This window comes from Chlorocebus sabaeus, chromosome 14 (assembly GCF_047675955.1).
Source record: "Chlorocebus sabaeus isolate Y175 chromosome 14, mChlSab1.0.hap1, whole genome shotgun sequence".
In the NCBI taxonomy this organism is placed as follows: Eukaryota; Metazoa; Chordata; class Mammalia; order Primates; family Cercopithecidae; genus Chlorocebus; species Chlorocebus sabaeus.
Window position 1 is genome coordinate 106154525 of NC_132917.1, and position 26555 is coordinate 106181079.

At 45.9% G+C, this 26555-nt stretch overlaps 1 protein-coding gene across 5 annotated transcripts in view; it reads right to left on the reverse strand.

Annotated features, from left to right (window-relative positions):
• The window catches only part of FHL2 (four and a half LIM domains 2), a 76268-nt gene that overhangs the window by 22488 nt on the left and 27225 nt on the right, over positions 1 to 26555 (reverse strand). The window contains exons 1-3 of one of the 5 annotated variants that reach the window (XM_008008284.3): positions 15105 to 15596; positions 12918 to 12968; positions 2644 to 2823 (exon numbers count right to left, since the gene is read on the reverse strand). In XM_008008284.3, the coding sequence (XP_008006475.3) occupies positions 2644 to 2823; positions 12918 to 12968; positions 15105 to 15359 (486 nt within the window). In that variant the 5' untranslated portion in view covers positions 15360 to 15596. Of the gene's footprint in view, positions 1 to 2643; positions 2824 to 12917; positions 12969 to 15104; positions 15597 to 26555 lie in introns of those variants that run through there. The other 4 variants (XM_008008287.3, XM_008008286.3, XM_008008285.3 and 1 more) reach the window with 4 other exon arrangements.

Here is a 26555-nt window from a genome sequence, read left to right on the forward strand (position 1 = left end):
TAAGATGGAGTCTCGCCCTGTCACCCAGGCTGGAGTGCAGTGGCGCGATCTCGGCTTAAGGCAACCTCCGCCTAGCAGGTTCAAAATATTCTCCTGCCCCAGTCTCCCAAGTAGCTGGGATTACAGGTGCACACCACCACACCCAGCTTACTTTTGTATTTTTAGTAGAGCCAGGGTTTTGCCATGTTGGCCAAGCTGGTCTCCAGCTCCTGGCCTCAAGTGATCCACCTGCCTCGGCCTCCCAAAGTGCTGGAATTACAGGCATGGGCCACTGTGCTCAGCCCTATTTTTTCTTTAGTTTGTTGAATTTTTGAAGCCCAGAACATAGGTAGATCTCCCAAAAACTCTGTAATCAGTCTACAAAAATATTTTGTTAATATTAACAGGTATCCAAGAAAACATTCAGGAAGGGTGTAATGTCAGAGGATCATAACATTGTATTAGCACTGCCTATTCTCCACCATTATACTGGCCATACAAATCAATAATCTTTACCCTTTGAGATCACAGCATTTTCCCAGAGTAACTTAATAGAAAAAAAGGTTACAATTCAGTGGCTACATAGAGAGGATGTTCAAACTATAGAACAGGCTCTGAAGTCTTGCCTGTCTCATTGAAGTAGGTCAGGACTCTCAAAATTAGCCTAGTTCCTATAGGCATGCCAACATTTAAAATGTACACACATGAACACGTCCTTTAGAGAGAAGTAGCTGAGGCCCGTGGTGGCTGTGCTATTTTAAGAGAAGAGATTGGCCACCGGACCTAAGAGCGCAGTTCCTCTATCAGGTATCTCCCCGCCTGCCAGGACTGTGGGCTTTACTTCCAGAAAAAAACAGGAACATTTCTTTTCTATCATTGCTTCCACTACAAACCCAACTACCTGCTTATTTTTGAAAGTCAAGAAAATGACGCCTAAAGCATCAGAAGCCCCAAATGCCAAGGTCTCGCTTCAACTCAATGTCTCTTTTTGTTCCAAAATGTAGAAAATCATACAGTGTAACCCCACGTATCTCAAAACATGAATCCGAGTTGAAAAGTTCAGCACAATTCACTCCTGGCTTGACAGCAGCCTGGATGATTTTGGCTGCATTTGGGAGACTCTTGTTTATTTGCTCATAAAACACGCGTGGAAGGATGACTGGTTTTAAGGATCTTTCCACTAACTCACCGGAGAAACAGCAAGTGATTTTTGTCTTGTTTTTATTTCAGCCACTGGTCAGGGATGATTAGCCCCAAATATCCAAAATCTGTCCTTGAAAGTGAGAGTTACCCTTTGCCAGATGATATCTGAACCACTCACCTACTTAAGTATTTCTTTTGCAGGTGAAGTTTTATCATTGTATTTTTCTCGGGCCATCTAGTTCTTCCTCAAACTGGACATTTTTATTGATGTTTCAAAAATGAAAAGCGACAAAGAGAGAGGGTGAAGTGTCTGAAAGGTGTGTGGAAGGGACATGTCACAAAAAGAATAAGGAAGCAGTCAGCAGAAAGGTGACAGTCTGGAGCTTACCCTGTCCGCTGCTAGAAGAGTGTGAGGGCTTGTATCTACATATTAGAACCATCCTATGAGGCAGACCCCTGGTTCTCCCCAGTTATGTTTGTTTGTTTGTTTGTTTTTTGAGACAGAGTCTTACTCTGTCTCCCAGGCTGGAGTGCAGTGACATGATTCTTGGCTCATTGCAACCTCCACCTCCCAGGTTCAAGTGATTCTCGTGCCTCAGCCTCCCAAGTAGCTGGGATTACAGATATGCACCATCACACGCAGCTAAATTTTTGTATTTTCAGTAGAGACAGGGTTTCGCCATGTTGGCCAGGCTGGTCTCCAACTCCAGCCTCCAGTGATTCACCTGCCTTGGCCTCCCAAAGTGCTGGGATTATAGGCGTCAAGCCTATGTGCCTGGCCTGGTTCTCCCCATTTTATAGATGTGGAGATGTGCACGGAAGGGTCAAGTAACTGACCCAAGGCCATACAGCAAGTGAGACACGGAGCCCGGGCTGGAACTGGGCAGTCTGGTGGCCGAACTCTCACGCTTGGCCTGTTAAATACTGGTACAAGTGACCAGTGGTCTCTGCTGAACCACGCTGTGCCATCCCAGGAGAGCCGTGAACGCGTTTCCCCATTGAAAGGAAACAATACAAATCCTATCCTTCTCTCATTAAAGGAAAAGAGCCCACAATCTTCCAAGGACTTTGTGCTTTTATGTGCCCATTTATCCAGGAACCCACTCTGGTTCTCTCATGTACACATTCATTCATCAAATATTGACTGAGCACAGCACCTGCTCCACGTTACTCACCGTGGAGCAAACAGAGAAGAGGAAGAGAGCACCGCCCTTAAGAAAGTTACAGCGTTGGTAGGCAGCTGGGTGGTTAGATAAGGGCACTAATAACTAGAATACAGAAAATGTACTCAGAGACACTAAGCACGAAAGTCCTGGCAAGGCCCTCACCCAGTGCTTGTGGGCAGAGATCACATTAGCTAGAGGGAAGAAGCTTCTGAAAGGCTACATGCAGGGTCCACACCTCTCGGAGGGGGCTCAAGAGACAGACTTTAGTGGTGGATCAGGGCTTCAGCACAAATCACAGAGAAGCCTGTGTTTCTTGGGGGAGCACCGGGGACCTGCAGAGTCCCGTGGCAGGTACCTTGCAGTCACAGCCGATGGGCTTCCCACACTCCTCGCAGGTGTTGGCAAAGAGGGTCTCGAAGCACGCCACGCAGTATGGGCTCTCCTCTCGCAGGATGTACTTCTTGCCAAAGAGAGATTCGTTGCAATGGTGGCAGTCAAAGCGCTCGGTCATTTTGACACCTGCCTTTTCAGCAACCTATCAAAAAGAAGAGAAAATCCATGTCCCATTGAGCACTCTCTGAAAGAGATGCACGCAAAGACATTAACTGTCCCACTGTCTGTCATCTTTAGCCCAAAGGTGGTTAATTCCTCTGGATGAATAATTAAAACTCACCCTTTAATAGGTCATAATTTTCAATGATAACACTGTTTTTGGTTTTTTTTTTCATTAGCTAAGGCAGTTTTGTGTTTGAATGCATTCACTTCGTTGTTTGTTTGTTTGTTTTGAGACAGAGTCTTGTTCTTTTGCTCAGGCTGGAGTGCAGTGGTGCAATCTCAGCTCACTGCAGCCTCTGCCTCCCAGGTTCAAGCGATTCTCCTGCCTCAGCCTCCCAAGTAGCTGAGATTACAGGTGCCTGCCACCATGCCCAGCTAATGTTTATATTTTTAGTAGAGACAGGCTTTTACCATGTTGGCCAGGCTGGTCTCAAACTCCTGACCTCAGGTGATCTGCCCGCCTCGCCTAGCAAAGTGCTGAGATTACAGGCGTGAGCCACCACACCTGGTCACATTCCACTTCTTGAAAAGCACGAATTATTTTTTACTGTGTCAGAAAAAGCTATCTCAGTTTTAAATACAGGTAAGGGCTGGCACCAGAGCCCCCATCCTGTCCGGCTGTGACCCAGCCTTGCATTTTCCCCTTCTCCCTGCCCCCAAAATAGAAAGGCAGGCATAGAAATAATATGTCCATTTCTATAAAAAGATTTTCCATGAGCTCCTCTTTATGATTCATGATTTGAATAGGAAGAAATCACAGCGGCAAAAGGGAGGGAGATCTGACCTGGGAAACCTGAGAGTAGATGCAATGAGGCCACTATTACCCTTGACCTCGGTGCTGCATTGGGAGTGCAAGCTGACGTTGCACAAGAGAAACTGCCAAAGTCCCTGAGGATGAATCATTGCTCCCTGTGGGAAAGATCATCCTGCAGCTGCCCAGGTATCCTGAGAGCAGGATAAAGGGAAAGACTCACTTCCCAAAACAACGATATGGAATAGTCAGAAATGCAGTGGCTGCAGTCAGTGGCTCTCTGGGCAACACTTCAAGCCCTTTCAATAGGAACAAGACACTGGCAGGAACAAGACACTGGCAAGGCTGCGGAGAAAAGGGAACATTTATACACTGTGCGTGGGAGTGTAAATTAGTTCAACCATTGTGGAAAGCAGTATGGTGATTCCTCCAAGAGCTAAAAACAGAACTACTACTTGACCCAGCCATCCCATTACTGGGTATACACCCAGAGAAATACAAATCATTCTGCCATAAAGACATAAATAACATAAAGACACATGTACAGGAATGTTGATTGCATCACTTTTCACAATACCGATGACATGGAATCGACCTAAATGCCCAGCAATGACAGACTGGATAAAGAAAACGTGGTACATATACATCATGAAATACTATGCAGCCATAAAAAAGAATGAGATCATGTCTTTTGTGGGAACGTGGATGCAGCTGGAGGCCATTTTCCTTGGCAAACTAATGCATGAACAGAAAGGCAAATACTGCATGTTCTCACTTGTGAGTGGGGGCTAAATGAGGGAACACATGAACACAAAGAGGTGAACAACAGACACTGGGGTCTACCTGAGCAGGGAGGGAGGGTGGGAGGAGAGAGGAGCAGAAAAGATAACACTTGGGTACTAGGCTTAATACCTGGGTGATGAAATAATCTGTACAACAAACCCCTGAGACAACAGTTTACCTATATAACAAACCTGCACATGTACCCCGAACCGAAAATAAAGGTTAAAAAAAAAGGCGTCTCCACGCCCGGCACACTGCACTTTTCCTAGGATGAATACACAGTGTGCATAAGCAGCAAGGGACGGGCCCTTCTCTTATGACCATTCCTATAAAATCATGTCAGAATGATCCTGGAGAGAAAAAGCCTACCACAGGAATAGCTGGTGTGGAGAAATGTCCATAGGGCATTAAAAACAGACGATTTTCTTCAGGAATAAATGGCAATATTCCATTTCCTAAAAGTAGAAAGTTTTCTCTGTTGTTAAATAGGTACACCGGGCCGGGTGCGGTCACTCACGCCTGTATTCCCAGCACTTTGGGAGGCCGAGACTGGTGGATGACCTGAGGTCGGGAGCTCGAGTCCAGTCTGGCCAACATGGTGAAACCCTGTCTCTACTAAAAATACAAAAAGCGAAACAAAAACCAAATTAGCCGGGCATGGTGGTGCATGCCTGTAATGCCAGCTACTCACGAGGCTAAGGCAGGACAATCGTTTGAACCCAGAAGTGGAGGTTGCAGTGAGCCGATAATGGCACCTCTGCACTCCAGCCTGGGTGACAGAGTGAGACTCCATCTCAAAAAAAAAAAAAAATAGGTAGACTGGTTGGCTATGTAACTGTGAGCAAGGGTTCACAGGCTCTAAGAAAACTTGGTTCAATTTGCAGTCTTCAAACGATAGGAGAGTGAAATCCCAGAATCAGACCTTCTGAGGCAAATAAAATATTACCGCCTGGTTTATGATTACAGGAAATTTGATAGAGTTTATTAATTTTGTACTATTGCATATACACGGTCCTGACAACTGTAAGCAAGGAAAAGATCATCTTTCAAGCATCCATTCTTGGATATTTCTGTGTTTACAGAATAATTCTCTTCCAAGAGCAATAAATACACAGCTGGACACATGTGGCAAGCTCCGTCCTTCTAAATCAGTCTTCCTGGAGTTAAAGAAAACATTGCCTGGACATTCTTGTGATAACATCACAAGATGAGGCTCTTGAGCACTTGAATTATTGTTCTGAAACCCAACGTATAAATATCCTTTGTACCGCAGCCATCTCGGGTTGGAGCAGCCATGCTGGCACAAGATTCAATGCTTTCCTGTAATTGTTCAGTGATTGGCCTTGAAAGTGGCTGTCATTTATTTCATCGCAATTGAGAGCTGCTTTTCCAACATATATATTTTTCCGATAAAGGGTGCGATTTAGCTGTGGGACAAGAGGCTCATGGCCCATTCTGTGCCCACAAACATAAGAATAATAATTTGGGAATTTGAAATAAGAACCACGAAAGGACAGAGAACTATACATTGTGGAATTGTAAAAGCTGGAAACAAATCCCCAGATTCTCTATGACAACTTCCTCATTCTGTGGATGGAAAAACTGAAGTCCAGGCATATTTATGAAAAGGAGGGCCCACTGAGCTTTCTCAAATAGCCATCTGACTTAGAGAAAATGAACTCCCAATCTAACTTGAAAGGCCGTCTGTGTGGGTCAGGACAAGCACCAGCCCTGCTAGGGAAGGGAGACAGTCTACACCTCTGTCAATCTCTGCAGAGCTCCAATTCTGTTGGCAGCTGGTGAAAGGGGTGCATCTGTTTTCCTCCGAGGTAATAATCATGATCATGATGCTCATATACCTGATGTGTGTTTTTCACCTTCTCCGAATCTACAGGACCAGGACAGAAAAAAAAAAAATCTGGCCAGGCACGGTGGCTCACGCCTGTAATCCCAGCACTTTGGGAGGTTAAGGTGGGCGGATCACAAGGTCAGGAGATTGAGACCATCCTGGCTAACACGGTGAAACTCCGTCTCTACTAAAAATACAAAAAATCTAGCCGGGCGTGGTGGCGGGTGCCTGTAGTCCCAGCTACTTGGGAGGCTGAGGCAGGAGAATGGCGTGAACCCAGAGGCAGAGCTTGCAGTGAGCTGAGATCGTGCCACTACACTCCAGCCTGGGCGACAGAGCAAGACTCCATCTCAAAAAAAAAAAAAAAAAAAAAAAAAATCTAAGGGAATAAACTCTGAAAATAAGTAGGGTTCCACATTTGCTCAAAGTATGACTCAGGTTATGAATGTCATCATGATGAATGTCATCATCAGTGATACCAGCTCCCAGCAGGAACAGTAGCAGCTGCTATCTGCTCAGTGGGTCCACCTGGGAGGAGGCACCTGGCCCTGTGGTTCAGCTCCTAATTCTACAGAATTCTTTCTAAGAGTGGGTGGATCCCTCTTCCAACTTGTTCCTCATCTTCTAAGAGGTCAGTAGAGTTCTACAATGAGCAGAGAGCATTTCTACTCCAACCAACAGGACAGAGCATAAAATGGGCACCTGCAGGAACCTAGGAGCACAGTAGGATGCACTGTGTGAAAGCAGGCCCCTGAAGGAGGTCCACACAGTTACATACTGCACAAACCCTGAGCGTCAGAATAAACAGTCCGTGAGTCAATAAGCAAGCTCCAAGCTTCCCTTCTATTACAACGTGTTTAAAAGTATAATATAGTCCTATATTAGAAATCTCCTATAACTTGCATTTTTTTTTTTTTTTTTTTGAAACAGAGTCTTGCTCTGTCACCCAGGCTGGAGTGCAGTGGCATGATCTCGGCTCACTGCAGCCTCCACTTCCCAGGTTTCAGTAATTCTCCTGCCTCAGCCTCCCGGGTTGCTGAGACTATGGGCACGCACCACCATGCCCAGCTGGTGTTTTTTTTTTTTTTTTTTTTTTTTAGTAGAAACGGAGTTTCGCCATGTTGGCCAGGCTGGTCTCAAACTCCTGACCTCAGGTGATCCACCCGCCTTGGCCTCCCAAAGTGCTAGGATTACAGGCGTCAGTCACTTGCATTTTTTTAAATCCCATAAATACCTGATTGCTCATTCATTCATTGAATAAACATTGGTTGAGCTGGAACTATGTGTCTAATGTCACGAAACGTGCTGAAGATACAAAGATGACTAAGATGCAGGCCCCTCCCCTCAAGGAACTTGTCATCTGGTGAGGAAAAGAGATATATACCAAACAGACTACCAAGCCCCGTACTCGGTGTGTGCTGGAGGTGCACAGGTATGATGGGCACGCAGAGGAGGAGCCGCTGAGAGAGCAGGCAGGCATCCCAGTGGAGATGCTATCTGTGCTGGGAACAGGTCAGCCAGGTGATACGGAAGGTCAGGTCTCGGGGTGGAGTAGGCAAAGCCAGAGAAATGAGAGACAGAGTAGGTTAGGCAGAGAGCTCAGGAAGACGGAAGACCCAGTCAACAGCCAAGGCAATGAGGGCCTGGGCGCCTTGTTCATGGACTTGGGTGTGCCAAGCAGGCAGTGGGGTGACAGACAGCCCAGCGAAAGTTTACTGCATGGAAGCCTGCCTTTACTATGCAAGACGGCGGCCAATGACTTCTAAAAAATGTATCAGGGTATCACAGTCCATTTCTGAATCATTTCTTCAAATAAAAGTAGGACATCTTGGTTCTATAAGGACTTATTAACCTAATTGTGTACAATCCATTTACTGTCTCTGAACTCCTCATCCCTCCTGACAGGTTATCAATAATTCCTGCCCCTTAGCTGGTACACAGGAATGCTAAAAGCATCAGGCAACAGCTTGCAGGGAGATACCCAAACATAAGGTATCACCCCTTCTTGTTCTTTCATTGAATCAAATTCCAAACCACAGTTTCCTGGAGTTCTTATTCCTCACCAAGCTAAATCATTCCATGATGTCATTACCCCTTCGGCCCTGAACAGGGTATTTGAAAAGGGTGGATCTTAGGGTACAGGCTTGACTCCAGGTCAAGGGAACTGCCATGGTTGAGGCAGGTGCCAGGTGCAGCTCGGAGGTCTGGGGATGGCCCAGGGAAGGCTTTGATCTCTGAGTCTCTCGCCAGCCCAGCTTTGTCTCAGATATAAGAATAGGTTGGGTACAGGGGCTCATGCCTGTAGTTCCAGTACTTTGGGAGACTGAGGCAGGCATATCATTTGAGCCCAGGAGTTCGAGACCAGCCTGGGCAACATGGAGAAACCCTATCTCTACAAAAAACACCAAAAATTTGCCGGGTGTGGTGGCATGCACTTGTAGTCCCCACTACTCAGGAGGCATGAGCCCAGGAGGTCGAGGCTGCAGTGAGCCATGATAGCACCCCTGCTCTCCCACCTCAAGGAAACAGCCTCATGGTGACACAGACCATGTCTCAAAAAATAAATAAACAAATAAATAAATAAAAAGCATGTAAGAATAAAGGTTCAGAGAGCCAGGAAGCGACAATGCACAGCTCCTACTAACAATTCATACTAATTTTAAAAGTTCACAAGCTTATCAATGTGATCTATTTTTTAAATTTTCAGATTCAAAAACTGTAAAACAAAGTATGAGTGGGGAAAGTGTCAAAGCTAGAGGAACATAATGGGAAAAGGAAAACAGAAAGAGTAAAGGGAAGGGGAGAGGAGTAGTGACAGGACAAAGAAAGGAAGGAGGGGGGTAAATGAAATGAGGCGGAAGAGAGGCAAGGACCCCACATGCCAGAAAGCTCTTTGTTTGTTTGATTTTTTGAGACAGTGTCACTCTGTCACCCAGGCTGGAGTGCAGTGGCCCGATGTCAGCTCACTTCAACCTCCACCTCCCAGGTTCAAGCAATTCTCCTTTCTCAGCCTCCCAAGTAGCTGCGATTACAGGCGTGTGCCACCACACCCAGCTAATTTTTTTTTTTTAACCAGAAAGATTTCAATCAAAGGAAGGGCTGCCATGATAGACAGCCTCCCTTGGCTTGCTGGCTCAGGCCTTGAAGTTCCAGGAGCCTAGCAGATCCCTACAGGTAAAGCCTGAAGAGGTCAGATTAGCAAAAGAAGTCTATTTAAGCATCCTTTTCAATGCACCTTTTATTGACTACCTACTTTCATCTGATCCCAATGGGCCCATTTTCTCCTTCCCCTTTGAAACCTGAAGTGCTTCTCCCTATCAACCCTGCTGCAGGAGGTTCCTCTAGTGTAGTCATTTCCTAAGGAGAAATCTAGGAATGTTCCCAAGTTCTTGCTGCATGCAGCCCTTCAACACATGCAAAGGCAGCTTCGGTAAGTCAGTCCCTGGATCTTTAGATGCCACCGGGGATCCGCATGGGACATTCAATTGCCTATCAATAATCAACCAGAGCTTTCCAGAGCCAATTAGGAAAACTGGTCTATGTGGGCTCTTTTAAAAAATATATTATAAAAGTGTCATGTTTTCACGCAATGGCCCTGTCCTCTGCCAACCGTAAGCATTGGGAAGGGTGCCACTACCTGTCGCTGAGACCTCACCAGCAGGGAACACACACAGGACCAGGGGCTTTGTGAATACTTGTGGAATGCATGAACAAATGAATGAACGGGTGAGTGAATGCAAACATGTCAAAGTACAAACATATAGGCAAAAATCAAGCATGAAAAATGAGGAACGTATTATGTGAACAATCCACCCTGCATAGCAAACCCAACATGTAATGTGGTTTGGCATATGACATCATGAGCTTCCATCGCTGCCCTCGTCCCTCCTTCCAGATAAGCTGCTCCTTCCACAGCGGATAGAACTCTTCTTGTTGTGTTTGGACTCCAATCCCATGTGAACACACAGCTGCACAGTCCAGGATGTAGCCTGGCCAGGTCAAGAAGCAAAAAGCCAGCTGGGAGTCTTGCCCACTTTGGGAAGAACGCACAGATCCCCAACATGGGCTCCAGGTGTCAGCAGAAGGCCCTGATGTTCTACAGACACGTGTTGCCTATAATCAAAGATCCTCCATTCAAAGGCACGGGACTCACACCTGGAAATGTGCTCAAAGAATACCCTGCACTATTTTGTTTTCCTATGGATGGGAGTGTCTACACACAAAAACTGCTCACCCCCAACACTCGTCATTTGTCTAGCCAAACGATTTGTTTTCAACAGAAATTCTGATGAAATGGAGAGGGCCATCATGTCAAGGAAAGTTGCTGTTTTATAAACTAGAATAACGGATCAAGCCTTGGAGTTCCTAAAGAGAGAGGATCTCTTGAGCCCAAGAGTTCGAGGCTGCAGTGAGCTGCAGTGCTGCCACTATACTCCAGCCTGGGCCATAGTGTAAGACCTGGTCTCCACAAAAAAAAAAAAAAAAAAAAAAAAATTATATCAGTTGGATATGGTGGTGTGTGCCTGCAGTCTTAGCTACCTGGGAGGCTGAGGCAGGAGGACTGCTTGAGCCCAGGGGTTTGAGGCTATAGTGAGCTATGATAGCATCTGTGAAAAGCTACTGCACTCCAGCCTGAGCAACATAGTGAAACCCTGAAAAAAAAAAGGAAAGACAGAAAAAAAGTCTATCTCCCTCCACTTGAAATCTATTTTTAAATTGTTGCATTTTAAACAATCTTAGTTTGTAAGGTATAAAACTGACTAGCTTACCACTGTATAATATATTTACAGATTAATTTAATGAGCCTTTACTATATGCACGTACAGGCAGGTGTCAGAGGTGTATTATAGTTTACGTAAACTGGTAACTTCCAACTTAAAAATAAATAAATAAACATCTCCATTCATCTCTGGTGGTTCTGTGTGAGGCAATGTTTGAATAAGGTAAACTGCTGTCTTCTGAATTATCTTTTGATTATTGAATACTAAAAAGAAATGGGAAAACAATAAATATCAAATTTGTGATCTGAAGTCCATGACTACAAGAGGAGTTACACTTGTTCTGATGTCATTCAGGCTTTTGAATCCAGCCGACAAGAATGTGTTGAGTAACCACTGTTTTCCATGCGCTACGTGAGGCACCGGGAAGCTGAGATAAAACACACAGTCTATGAATGAGTTCCAGTCTAGTTCTAGCTCCAAATAATTTAAACACCTTTAAGATCCCATCTTGTCGTTTAATCTCAAAACACGTCAATTGCAGCCATGCAGGTCAACCATAGCTGCACAGGCTAGAATGGCGGGTGGCCTCGGGTCCGTCAATCACACCAGTGTGGGGACGGAGGGCGACTCCATCCTGCATGCTATGGCTCTACCATGCCTTCCCTGAGTGAGTTACGAACACTTCTACACCTACAAAACGAAAACCACCCACTCTTTTTCATGGCAGGGGTCTCCTCTCACCTCCCAAGTGTGGCTCACTCTTCACTCTCCCAGCCATCTGAGGTGCCTATGACCCCTACCCCCATGCTGGCCTTTCCCTTGGTGTCCAGCAGCTTCCATGAATGACTGGCCACCTCCTACTCACTGCAGTCCTGCGGCTCTGTGGGGTTTCTCTGGCACACTGCAACAGGGCTGTGTCCCGAGAGGCTTGCACACTTCCTTCTGCTTCATTCATTGACTGCCTGCTTTTCACTGGCTCCGAAAGTTGTATTAACCCAAACAGACAGGTCTATTTCCTTGTTGACTGACAAGCTCCATATTTATATACTGCAAGGACATTCTGGCATTAATTCTATTCACCCATGAAAATAGGGCAGCTGCTTCTGCCACAGACATCCCTCATCTCACTCAGGACTGTACGCCTGGAGGATCTTGAAGCCGCAGACAGATTCAGGGCAGTAAAGGCATGGGTCACGAAGGCTCAGGATGAGTGTGAAGTCTGAGTTCACACCACGCAAGATACCACCCACAAGCACTGGGATGGACCCGGGAGACCAGATGCTGCTCCAGACCCCTTGTGACATTCCCATGCAGAGAGCATGTTTTACAGCAAGAGGAAAGTCAAGACTCCCAGGAGCAAAGTAGTGATCAAATCTTTAAGAAAGGGAGAATGACAGCTGGTGGGGAGAATATTTAAGTAGATGCTACCAGAGAGCTGTAGTAGTCAGGGTTTTCTAGAGAAATAGAACCAACAAGAGATGTACATAGAGAGATTTATTGCAATGATTTATCTCACGCAAGTACGAAGGTGAAAAAGTCCCAAGACCCGCAGTCAGCAGGCTGGAGACCCAGGAGAGCCGATGGTGCAAGTTGCAGTCTGAAAACAGCAGCCTCTATAGACCCAAGAAGAGCCGATGTTTCAATGTGAGTCCAAGGGTGGAAAGGACCAACGTCCCAGCTCAAGCAGTCCGGCAGCGGGGCTTCCCTCTTACTCAGTCTTTTTGTTCTATTCAGGCCTTCAACTGTTTGGACGAGGCCCACTCACATTATGGAGAGCAGCCAGCTTGACTCAGTCTACCCATTCATATGTCAATCTCATTCAAAAACACCCTCGCAGACACACCCAGAACATACGACTGAATGTTTGGGCACCACATGGCCCAGTCAAGTTGACACATGAAAGTAACCATCACAGGAGCTAAAACTGAAATCCACAATTTACGATGACAGAAGAAATTCATTTGACTCACCCCAAAGTCAAAATGCCAGCCTAGTCTCCAGGAAGACACAGTTCTCAGCCCCTAGAGAAAGCACATGCATTTTTGTTTCAGATGGTCATCTTGAGGAAGCGACCTCAGTATAACGCAACCTGAGATGGACACTTAATAAATGTGGCTTTGATCAAATTCTCATAATAAAACCGCACAGAAGAACCCAACGTCTGGCGTTTCCATTCACCCAGGCTTAAGGAACTTTTTACCTCAGGGCATCTGAGTCAGAGAGCCACTTACCAACTCAGGCCCCGGTGCTGACAAAGGAAGCTGCCTGAGTCACAGAGGCTGAATAACTGGCCCTCAGCACAGGACGGAGTAAACTCCTGCTATCTAGTCTGATTTGTGTGTGTGTGTGTGTGTGTGTGCAATATTCTACTGGGTGTTTTTGACTGCAATTTAAATATCTTTCAGTACTGGAAGTGGCTTAACACGCAATCTTGGGTCAAAGAATGCAGCATAAGGCCTCATAGAAATAGTCAAATGTTAAAAAAAAATATTCAAATGTTCCTCCCGTGGTGTGTTTAGTGGTTAGAACTCCGGTTTTCAAGTTAAGCTGCCTGGGGTCAGATCTTAGGGCTACCATTTACAGCCTGGGAAACCCTGAGTTAAAGTTACTTTGAGCTCTGTTTTCAGTGTCTTTACCTGTAAAAATGAGGCTATCAAATATGTATACACTGTCTATGATGTCCAGACTTTTTAACAACTCTGCCAAAGAGGCAACATCATTGTCCCTGTTTCCCAGTGGAGGAAACCGAGACACCACGAGATTGAGTGGTTTGGCCCAGGCGGCACAGGTTGAGGGACCCAGATGTAAATTTAGGCAGCCTAGATGCAGTCCCCCGCATCCTCTAGCCTACCGCATCTGCCTGTGGCTATTTGTGAGACGGTGAGCTAAAATGAGACAGAATCTATGTGCCCAGAACAGTTTCTGGTCTTTAGTAAGTCCATCATTAGCCTTCATCGGCATATGATGGTGTAAATGCATTTTAAACCATGGCAGGCGAATAAACACCATGGAAACACAATTCTATGTATCAATTGATGATCTTCTAAATTGGAGGGTGATCTAAATCCAGTAACACTTGAAAAAATTTTATATAAATGCACAATGAAATGTTCTTTGAGTTTGGTTTTATTAAAATTAAATTGATAGACTAGGAATTCCTGTACTTCTAAGACTTGCTGCAAATATATATATATATATATATTTTTTTTTTTTTGTCTAAAACATCTTCAGGATAGTGCAAAACCTCTTTTCTTTAATACATTATTATAAAACACTCATTAGTAGAGTCAGCACCAGAAATGTGAGATGTATTTGGAGTTGTGTTTTGAGGACAGTTCTCCTGATTCTAAGCCCAAATTGTGATTTATTACCTTCCAAAATATGTGGAAGGGAGTGCGGGCCTTAAGTTCAGTGCTGTCTAAGTTCACTGCTGCTTGGAGGCCAGCTACACATTTCAGCTAACTGGGTTAGCCTACTTCCAATTAAAACCCGACTGGGGATGTGAAAGTAAATATGATTGATTCATTTAAAATCAGAAAAACAGTATTTTCTTCCCTCAATTTCTAGTATGCTAAGATATCGCACGAGTGCAACTTAAGAAAAACTTAGAATCTTTTTCATTTAAAATACGCCTTTTTTTTTTTTTAACCGAATGGTTCAGTTATTAAATGTCTACACGAGTCAAGGAGTGAGGTCACACTGCAAGCTCCACTTATTTCTATTAAAGGGAAATAGCCCGGACACCCCCGCGCAGACCACCGTGCCAGGAAAACCGGCTCCGGAGTCGGGCTTTGAAGCAAGGGGACAGCGTCACCTCCCCGCAGCCGCCGGCTGGGACCCGCGGCCAGCCTTTACCCAGGCTTGCCAAGCCCCTGCCCGCATGGCAGTGCCCCACCTGGTGAGGACTTGGGCTGTAATACCCCCTCTGGTGATGGGTCCGTGGGCTCCTCTGAGCTCCAGCGCCCCCAGGGTCTAGCCCCCTCTCATTGCTCCGCTCCCCTCTTCCCGTGGTCTCCCCACCCCCAGCCCCCAGGGATCTGCTCCCCTCTCCCGGGTCTACCCTACAGCTCATTTCCTTTCTCCCGGCTTCTCTCCGCACGGTTCGGCTCCCCTCTCCCAGTGGTCTTCTCCGACCCACAGCTCTACTCTCCACTCACCGGTCTCCCCAACTCCGGATCTGCTCCCCTCTCCCCGGGTCTCGCACAGGATTCGGCCCCCTCTTCCGAGTCCTGGTGGCTAAGCCCCTCGGCCTCCCTCCGGGGCGCAGGGAGTTGGAGGTACTCACCGCGCCGCAGCGGCCCGGGGACTGCCGGACGGGGCGGGCGGGCGCGGGCGGCTGGTGGCTGCGGCTCCGCTGCCGGCCGAGTGGAGCGCTGCGCGGCTCCCGCCCTCGAGAACCCCCTCCGTGTCATTTGACCATATAAGGAGATGCACGCCTCGGCTCGCAGGCACCGGGCGTGGGGCGCTGGGGGCGGGCGCCCCCAGGCCTAGCGGTCACCGTGCCCCCACCCCGGGCTGCAGCGCTGCCGGCCCGTGCCCTTTGTTTGCCAGGGCTCTTTCTTCTTGCCCTCCGGGTCTTGGGAGCACCGAGGTTATCCCGAGAGTCTCCTCCGACGTGGGCGTGAGTTTCGGACGGGGCCTGGACGCCAGTGGCAGGGGTCTGCCCACGCCGGGATCTCTGCCTGCTCCCAGGAGCAGGAAGCTGGCGAAGCCCGAGGAGGTGCCGGGGGCGGCGGAGGGAGGAGGGGGCCACTTCTCAGGAGGCATGTGCCTGGGATGTATTTGCACGGTGGATTTTTTTCCTTCTTACCCTGCAGATGTTTCTTTACCAAAAGAACCCCACAGATGACCGTAAAGAATCGTTCGTTCCACTAGGGAGGGGACTAAAGGAAGGTCCTATCCCCACCTCTCCCTCTCGGGGCCAGAAGACTAGTTAGACATCCTGGATTCCCCTCCAGAGCGGGAAAAGCAAAGTGAGCTGGGAGCGTGCCTCCCACATTCCAAGCCTGTGTCCTCTGAGTGAGGCTGACGCTGGGTAGGGACAGACGGCACTGTTCAACATTGTCGCAGGGAGAGCACAGGCTGAGCCCATCCCTGGGAGAGGGTGCATCGTGATAGAAACGTTTGCTCCTGAGCAGGTAACTGGTCCACTTGCAGAAACCAATGGACGATGAGCAGGTGGACAACAAAGGCGTCCTAGGCACTTTGGGGGCAGATGTATTATTTTTAACATTCAGGGCAGCTCATAGGAATACATCCTCCAGAGAAGGCAGGAAGAACTCCGTGATTGCCTTCTTTTAGTTGATACTCCCCATCTGGTAGCCCTCATGGATCTCCATCATGGAATCACAGAACTTGAGAATCAAGGGTTTCATCACCTTAGCTTCCACTCAGTGAGCACTAGCTCCATCTGGTATCTCATTTGATCCACAGTTCTTTAAGGTAAAGATTTTTACCAGATTTATGGTGAGGAAAGTTCAGCTCAGAGAGATTTGCTCAAGGCCACGTGAAAGGTAACTGTGCCAGCTGAGATTTGAACTGGAGTCCGGTAGATGGCAAAACCATGTAAGTATATTACGGGATCAGAAATGCCTGTCATCCCTCAGTCACTCAGGTGACTCCAGAGGACTGAGACTTGCCATAAGCCCAGCCAGAATTAGATGTGCGGAATACAGCCGTCCCCTGACCCCACCCCACGGTGTCCCTGAAACGGGACACTTCCCTGAAGAACCTGAGTTAAGGCCACCCTCCCTGAATTTCCGCTAAGTGTCAAGGCAGGCTAGTATTTTGAAATTCAGAGCAAAGTTTGTGTAGAAAAGGCTCCCAGCCCCTGACAGCTACCTAGCTGTGTTGTCGCTATCGTTACATATTAGGAAATGGTCTCCTAGTTCTCAAATGGTGAGCCTTAAGCTGCAGTTTGTAAAAACAAGTCCTAAAATGATGAAACATTAATTCTGCATTTATCTTCTTTCTGATTTCCTCTTGTCTTACATTTTGATTTTTTTAAGCTTTCTGACTTATGGGTGTAATCCATTTAACTTTGCTTTTTTTACTGATAGAGTTATTTAGTTCTGTTATTTTTCTTCTAAAAACTGCTTTAGCTGTGCCACATAGTTTCAGCGATGTTGTTTTATTATTAAGAAATTCTGTGATTTAATTTTGTGTTTCATTTTTGACCTAATGGGTAGCAGAACATTTTAAATGACCCTGTGGTAATTTGATAGGATCAGTAAAATCCAGACTCTGGAAGCAAACATACCTAGTTTCTACAACAACAATGCACAAAGAAAAAGAAGAGAGATGGAAGGAGAAACCAATAGATTAAAAAAAGACTTAGCCAACTGCAATGTATGGATCTTATTGGATTCTTTTTGTTTTTTGTTTTTTTTTTGGATCTTATTGGATTCTAATCAAAGAATAAACTAGTAGAAAATCAATTTTTATGAGACAATCTGGGAAAATATGACACTGACAGGCTATTTTCTAGTATTAATGAATAATTTATTTTAGGCGTAAGAGTGTGATTACACACATACATATATTTTTCTTTTCTTAAGTCCTTGCTTTTCAAGAACAGTGCCAAAATATTTCCTAGTGAAATAACATTATGTCTGGAGTTGTTTCAAAATAATTTGGGGTAGGGAAATGGATAGGGCCTATATCTATATGAAATACGATCAGCCATGGATTGTGGATAATCGCTGAAGTTTGATGATGGATATGCAGTAGTTTATCTTACTAGTCTGTCTCCTTTTGTAATGCTTGAAAAATCCCATAACGAAAAGATTTTTAAATTACAGATGAACATACCATTGGCTCTTTACCCAGCATTTCCCTTTATAGGAAATTATCTTGTAGATATGCTTGCTCATGTGCAAAACTATATACACACAAGGGTAGTCATTGTAGAATTGTTTGTAATAGAAAAATATTGGACCATGTTATGTGTTCATCAACAAAGGGCTTAGTTAAATGCAGTATGGTACATTTTAGAATTATTTATATATGTGGCTGTTAAAATGAACGAGGTAACTATATTTACTGATTTGGCATGATCTCCAAGATAAATCAACTGAGAAAAAATAAAAGTAGAGAACACTTTGTAGGTAGAAACCAACCACTTGTGTTCATGAGCAAAGAAAGGACCAGGGAAGACAATGTATACTTATAAGTGGTTGCCTCTGGGGAGATCTGGGTGGTCAGGGGTCATGGGGTGGAAAGGAGATTAACTTTTACTGTACACATTTTTATTTCTTGTAAATTTTGAGCTATGTTAATGTTGTGCTCATTCAAAAACTAAATATATATGTATTTGAGATGGAGTCCCGCTCTGTTGCCCAGGCTGGAGTACAACGGCGCCATCTTGGCTCACTGCAACCTCCGCCTCCCAGGTTCAAGCGATTCTCCTGCCTCAGCCTCCAGAGTAGCTGGGACTACAGGCATGTGCCACCACACCCGGCTAATTTTTTGTGTTTTTAATAGAGATGGGGTTTCATCATGTTAACCAGGATGGTCTTGATCTCCTAATCTTTTGATCCGCCCCCCTCGGCCTCCCAAAGTGCTGAAATTATAGGCGTGGGCCACTGTGCCTGGCCCAAAAGCTAAAAATATTTAAAAAATAAAAGCAACACACAGACTCCTTTAAGGAAAATAGGAAACAAATTTGTTAAACTGAGATGAATTGTAAGTCAAAGGAGGTTGGCAAGAAATAGAGGAAGGGAATGCAATTTCTGGGTTTAATGACATGTATGCTTTGATGAGCAAGTCCATCGAAGGACAAAGTATTAAAAACAAATTTTCATGAGACAATCTAGGAAAATGTGTTTTGAAAAGTTCCATCTGTCTTGTACATCATTATATTCCTGGGACCTTGTTATAGAGCATGGCACATAGTATGTGCTTAATAAATACGTGTATTGAATAAGTGACAGATCACAGAATTGTTTGTGACAAGTCTTTCACTATAGTGTGTAAGACTTGTGTAACGCTATCTATGGCAGATCTTTGAAGTCAAGCCAGGATTTGAATCTCTGTTCAACGTATGACTAGCTCTGTGATCTCCAGTAACTACAAAACTTCCCTAACCCTCAGTTTGCTAGTTTGTAAAATGAGTTAATAACATATAGTTTGTGAAATTGTGGCAAAAGTCTTTTGATGCGCATAAATCACTTAGCACTATTAGCACATTACTTGGCATGAAGTGGGCCCTTAGTAAAGTCTTCTGTTTTATTCAATGGCAAAGGGGAAATTAATCCAGAATAAGAAGTAAATGGACTTAACTCCCACAAGAAAGAAGAATTAAGGTTCAGATCCTGTTCTAAAGATGACAGATTATCTTCTTGAGAGAAAACCTCTCTGCTAAGGATAAAAGGCTAGTTCATGGAAGAAAAAAAAAAAAAAACATTAAGAAGTACTATTTCCTGGGGAAAGGATCAATGGTGACTGTGATGAGTTATTCAAGTTCTTCTTTTGTTTATTCCAATTATCCTTACATTCCTTCTTGAGACAACACTGCCCATAATGTCTCCCGTCTCTCCTGTAGGTGGGCTTCAGGGGGAGACACAGCTAGGAAGGGAGGAAAGAGAGGAAGAGACTTCCTGCAGCTAGTAGGTCTCAAAGCCTGGTCCCACAGGGCAGCAGGATCCCCTGCAAACCTATTAGAAGTTCACATTGTCAGGCCAGCTCCTGCTTTAACAAGCCCTCCAGGTGATTCTGATGACCAAAGGTGATTTGAAGTCAAATAAATACCTCTTAGGGCTTCCAACTCTGGACTCAGTAATTTACCAGAAATCTACAAAATGTCAGTTTATGGGGTGGGGGAAGGAGAGTGAAATAGAGATAGACTAAACATAGAGTAGACTCAGGAACTCTGAAATCCAGTTAGAAGTACTACTTCCTCTGTCAGTTACTTCACTCAGGGAAGCAGGAAGTAGAAAAGTTTCAGCCAGTGGGTCTGAGCCGTACAAATGCTGAAATTTCATTCTCTGGGAGAGGCGGAAGAAAGGCAGAGCTTCCAGGAGTGTGCTGGCAACTGCCGCTCTGTGGTGAGGTCGTGGTGGGGGAGGCTGGTGGGCTAGACCCATCTGTGCAGGGGCAAACAGTAGCCTCCTACCCGGATGGGGGGCTACCCCAGGGGGATTAGGATGAGCTCACCATTACCAGGTAGAAAGTGAACACAGGAAAACATGAGCTGGAGGTCAGACCCCCCTACATTCGTTACCCTAACTGACCACTGCCATCAAGATTGTTAAGCATTTTGTCACCATTACAGGATTTCACACAAGCTGCTCCTCCCACTCAAACCTTGGCCAGGAAACTGGTGGATGATTTGCCCTTGATTCAGAGGTAATCGTTCTTAATTGCCTCACATGGTTGGAAGGTGAGTAAGTGTCTAAGATCATAAACGCTGGAGGGAAGGGGTCACGAGTGATCAAACCAGCTCGCCTCCTGGCAGTGGGGTCAGAAGGCAAGTCCCTGCATGCCTTCCCATGACACAGTACCAGATCCCAGGATGGTGGCACAGAAAGCTGGGTTCACTTTTTCTGAAAACACTATTTGCCTGGCTCCAGCAGGAAAGTCTGTGGAAGATGACTCTACAGAGGCAGGGTGTACACCTGCCTGTGCCCGTGAGCTGGGTACAGTTGTGACGGGAGACCCAAGGGCCTCCAGCAAACAGGAGGAACTTGATCTGGTTACAGGAACGATCTTGCAGGATCCAAACTTTGTTCCTTTGCCTGTCAGACTTTCAGGAAAAGCTCAGCTTTCCACAAAGGGCAAGCTCTTTTCCTTTTCTTCTCCCTTCTGCTATGCTCTGGTTAGGAGGGAAAATGCTTGGCTCTCTCTTGAGATACAAAATTTCCATATCCCGTTTCTTCCCTCTCTCCTTTTTCACAAACTGATTTATTGGATGCAAATTGTCAGTGTTTCAAGCCTCAAAAACATGCCAGACTTTGAGCCAAATCCACAAACAACTCCATGATTCCGAGTTTCCCATCCTTGGTTAGAGTTTATTTGGAGCGTTGGATATAAGTTTCCATTGTGGCTTTGATTCCTCATTAAGAAAGGCTGTGTTTGGTACATGAATGACCAATAGAATGAAACTATTCGTACCCATAGTTCATTTGGGCCAGTAAATGTTGCTGGATGGTTTCAGATGAAAAGTATTTGTAAGGTAGACTCTGAAAAATTTTGCTTCTTATTTGAGATCTCTTTGTCTCTGATTTCAGTCCTTTTCAGCAGCAATCCATTCACTTCTCTGCTTGCCTCTCTTGCAGTTTTACTCTTTTTTTCCTCCGTCAACGATTCCAAAATCCATTTCAAGGGAGTATTAATGTCTAAAGTCTGTGCAAACCTGGCAAAATTCTCTTCTGAATGAACGGTTTGCTTCCCTAAAATACCTGAAATGGGAGATTCTTCCAGGCATTTCTGAAATGGGAGAGTCTCATGACTCACTTGTTCCTCAGAATGTTTATTTTATTTTATTTGAAACGGAGTCTCACTCTGTCACCCAGGCTGGAATGCAGTGGAGCAATCTCTGCTCACTGCAAACTCTGCCTTCCCTGGTTCAAGTGATTCTCCTGCCACGGCCTCCCAAAGTGCTGGGATTACAGGTGTGAGCCACCATGCCTGGCAAGAATGTTTATTTTAAATCACATCGAAATCTGTTATTCTTTGTGAATTAACTTTATGAGTCAAAATTAAAAATTTGAAATCCCAAGTTCCCTCTCCACTGCCACTAAGGTCATTTTGTGCTATTTCTGCTTTGATTAGGGTCATTAACAGAAAATCCAAATGGTCTAACTAGAAAGAGCCTGGGCTGGCCAGGTTCTAGGAGGGAGGGGGCGAACCCCAGGCCCAGGAGCTCCTATGGAGCAATGTGTGTGGCCATAGGTAACACCTTTCACCTTTTTGTGTCTTTTTTACATTACCTGTAAAACAAAGAATGTACCACCTCTCTTCTTACTTTGAAGAGTTATTTCACATTATCTAGATTTTCCTCAAGCCACTTTCATGGCTAATTGACAATGAGAATGTCTTCTGTGGCTAATTCTGCCCCATGGTACAGATTTGTGTGTGATGAACAACTATGCTTTAAGTTCTAGAGAGCATGTTTAGGAATATCTTTCCCCTATTTCAGAAGATGCTTTAAAACTGGACCTGGGAGTCAGGACAGAGCTTCCTGGAACAACTAAGCATCTTTCTCCATCATTGCTGTAGTAGTTGACTGCTGAAGTACCAGAAACAGATTTTCTAAAATATCTGACCTTCAGCATCTCCTGGCAGGACTGTTTGCCAAAAATAAAAAAACCTTCAAAAATTCTGGGCCATCCTAACACTATAAATATACTTGGAATCATGTGAACAGTCAGAGATGCTGAGCAATTACTCCTCAGTAGGACCAGAGGAGTCACTGTCTCCGCCGAGGGCTAGAGAGGTTCCGGTGGTAAATTACCATCAGATATCCAAACTCTTCATGTAGCCATCTTTGAACTCAAGGTGAGGGCTTTTTCTTTGTGTGTGTGTGTATATATATATATTTTGCCTTCCTTTTAATAACTTGAAATTCAATTTCCATTTGGCACATGACTGTAATGTAATCTCGATGCCCGACTTTGCTAACATTTTCTGGACTCAGTTGTCTGTCTCACCCTCTGCATGGGGGGGGTCTGTCTGTATTACTGTATTGCTTCTGGTCCCTTGAATTTCCAGGTCAGGGTAGACGCAGATGGAGCGAATGCTTGAGAGGTTTTCTTTTTCCAAGAATATGTTCGAAAGTGATGAGGTCAGGAAAGCAGACGCCGCGATCCTGTGCGGGATCCTGTCCGGGAGGGAGTCTTTGAGAGCCCTTGCGGCTCGTTCTCTTTGCACCTCACACGTTCCACCTGTGACCAGTGAGGGGCGAGCCTTTCATCCTGTGACTCCTGGAACTGCCTTCCTCACTCTCTTCTGCCTGGTGGACTCCTGTTTATCCTTAGACCAAATAAGGTATCCCCGCTAGGAAAGCTGCATGGGTAGCCATCATAGCCTCATTTTTGACCGGTCCACTCCTTCTTTCCCATGTTTATAACAACAGAGGAAAGACAGTGGGCTCCTTCGGGGCAAGAACTGAGACATTTGAATCTGTGTTCACAGCACTTTGCAACTTGATCAGTATTACTGAATTTAATTCACTTTTCTTGAAAATGCCTAAGCTGCCGGGCACGGTGGCTCACCCTTGTAAACCCAGCACTTTGGGAGGCTGAGGTGGGCGGATCACAAGGTCAAGAGATTGAGACCATCTTGGCTAACACAGTGAAACCCGGTCTCTACTACAAATACAAAAAAATTAGCTGGCCGTGGTGGCAGGTGCCTCTAGTCCCAGCTACTGGGGAGGCTGAGGCAGGAGAATGGCGTGAACCCGGGAGGTGGAGGTTGCAGTGAGCAGAGATAGTGCCACTGCACTCCAGCCTGGGCGACAGAGCGAGACTCCGTCTCAAAAAAAAAAAAAAAAGAAAATGCCTAAACCAATATAAGGCTGCTATACAATGGCTCTATATGACCCTGCTCAGAACAAACGCATCAGGCCCATTTCCCATTTAGGCAGTTGAGTTATCTGGGCTTGGCACTGAGATCCAGTTGGCAAATAACTTGAATTAAAGCAAAGCCGAGAACTTGGCCTTCCAGATGTCAGTAGATGCAAACTTGGGAATCTCTGCCTGAATTAAAGGAAGTAGCCCCAGGTTATAGCATCCACAGATACAATGAAGAGCTGAAAATGAGGATGCTGGGAAGTGTGCATGTGGACGTTCTTGGGATGGTGCTTCTTTCTCAGAGCCCAGCTTTTCTTCGCTAGTGAGGGTCTGCTTCTCCTGCCCCAATCCTCCCCCCACTGCCACCACCACCACCAGCCTAGGCCTTAATCGCAGAGAAGGTCACTCATTGAGGGACTTCCTTGAAGTCTGCATCCTGCAAACGGAAGTCACCATCTTAATTTTTAGGAGTCTATCTGGGGAATTCATGTCTTTAGTTTCTCTGCTTGGGGCATGTTGATTTTCTATCAAATGCTTAAAAACATTTCTGTCTATACAAATTGAATAGCAAAATAGAAAGTTAAACAAAAATTCCGTCTCCCACAGAAATTCCATAAAGTTTCTTTCATCTCTGCCAGCATGAGCATGTGTCATTTGTGGAAGCAGGCCTGCTTGCCATGACAACAACTCTTCTGTGGCTTTGCAGAGGCATCCTCCACGTTGTGGTGTGCTTTTGCTAGGCAGCCGGCAGAAATGGCCCACATAGGACCACTGCCGTTCAACCCCACCTGTTTTAAGGTGGACTCATTTGGATTGAGAAACTGGTATTTTCCCCGCACTTGCACATATTTTGGATGTATAAATATTTTCAAAAGATAGGTTCGACTAATATATGCACACCTTCCTTGACGATCACCATCCAAACCCACAGAGACGACTGGGAATTTCCAAGTCATGTAATCCTAATGTTGACTTGAGCATCCGCAGGCTGCCTTAGCACACTTTCCAACCAAGACTGGCACCAGCACTCTGGCACTTGCAGAATTACAGCCTTCCCTTACCAGAAGTACAACTTCACCCAGCCAGTTGGCTTTGTATTGAGAATTCGTTTATTTTGGACAGGTCTCTCTTCCTCATTTACAACTGGCACATGGATGCAGAGAAAGGAGAGCAGCTCCCGGCTAGAGCAGAACTAATGGGGCAGACAGTTAGTGAGCGTGCACCTGATGGCCCTGATCCTAGCAGTGGAGTTTGGAGGAGCAATCATTCGCCATCACTACCACCACCATGATTACCCCCATGATGTTTATCTTATTTATTAGCGTATTTTGAGTGCTGAGAGGGTGGCGTTTTTGGTATAGGAAGGTGAGACCCAGAGTGGGTCTTACTCTTAGAGTCTTGAAAGATTACTTTCTTCCCCTTTCCATCTGAAGCTCTCAGAAGAGAGGCAGTTTCAGAGGGACGCCTACATCCAGTGTGACGTAACAAGCAGCAGAGCGAGGGGAGAGGGGAGACCAGGCTGAGCCAAGGCAGCACCAGGTCATGGTGCCCTCTCTGTGGGTGCAAGAAAGCAGCAGGAGGTGGGGGTAGGAATGGCTGAGACGGGGGGCTGTGGCCCGAAGAAGGAGAAAGCCTTTGTGCCACGAGGCTTTAACTCACAGAGACGGAGGCTCAGAGACCAGCTGGGAGGAGCAGGCCCAGTGAGAACAAAAGGAGACCCTCTGCAGGAAAAATGGGCAAGTGAGGAAAAGAAAGAGACTATGGGGAGAGCAAGCCAAAGGAAGTTTTTGTTGGGGAAATGTTCGAGGAGTCTGTACTTGGCAGCTGTGCAATTTATATGTGTAAACAAGAGCTCTGGGTGTAATTCACCTGCTGATTTCTGGGAGTCAGGAATCGTTTCCAATGAAGAAGCTGAAGTTGCCCCCAGCAGTCTCCCATGATGCCCGTGTGTGGCTGTGGCTATTCTAAGTAGGCCCTCGCATGGCAAGCCCAGCAAGATAGCCAGATAGGGAAGGATAGGGGAGATTTGCCAGGTCTTTAGGTCAGACCCAAGTTAATAGTAAATTTTACATTTTTGTGCAATAAAGGCATTCATGTAATTTACAGCTTAGTGCCGGTTTAAATATGCATATGTGCTTAGGACCAGTGCTACCATTTTGTTCTTTGTTTGAGAGAGTCCCATTTCTGATGCGTTAGTAAATAAAGCGATATTATTGTTTACATGCCCATCTAGGCTCTTTGTCCCAGGAACGAGGACACAGAGGGGTGATATAAAATCCACCGTGGAGCCATCTCAGGGCTGGTTGTTCTGAAAACCTGGAGCTGCCTGTGTGAATCAGACTGGAAAAACACGTGGCTACACTTTTCCATGAAGCAGGTAACAAAGCCACAGTTCCTGCCTGGGAAACCTGCCCTAGCATCTCTGCCAGGAGAGCAAGCCGACTCATGCCTGGACGCCCACACGAGGGCCAGTGCCAAGTACACTGGAATGAAGGGACACTGCCGAGGATCAGGAATACCAGGAGCTCAGCCCAGTTACCAGGCTGAGCCGGGGATGCCGAGGTTACTGTGCGCACTCAGGCAGAGCTGGAAGCTGAGTCTGCCGTCCAGAAGGCAGAACCCAGACAGGGTTCAGGGATCACACCAGAATCGGGACACGGGAGAAGTTTGCTAACCTAGGTTCAACCCAGAATCAGATTCAGATTCAGAGCAGGAGGGCAGCAGGACAGTTTTGTCTCCCAAAAGGAATCAGGCCAGAGACGCAGCCCACCAGCTAGGAGAGCACTTGAGCAGTCTTAAACCCAGGCAGGTTATTGGCAGTTGCTTCACCTTCTAGTGACCTCAGTTGCACGCCTGCTTTCCCCAAGCAGATAACCCCACACAACTGCAAAATGAATTACTATTTTCTCTTCTCTGCTTCTAGAGGGTCCATGACCATTGTATTGGCAGTTGGAGAGGTGAGAGTTAAACTGAACGTGAGCCTGTGTCAGGGGCCGTGACCCATTTTAATGGAGGATCTCTAACAGCACCAGTCTCTCAGTAGATATCACTCAAATTGTGCTAGGCTACCTACTAGCAGATTTAGCACGGTGATGCCTT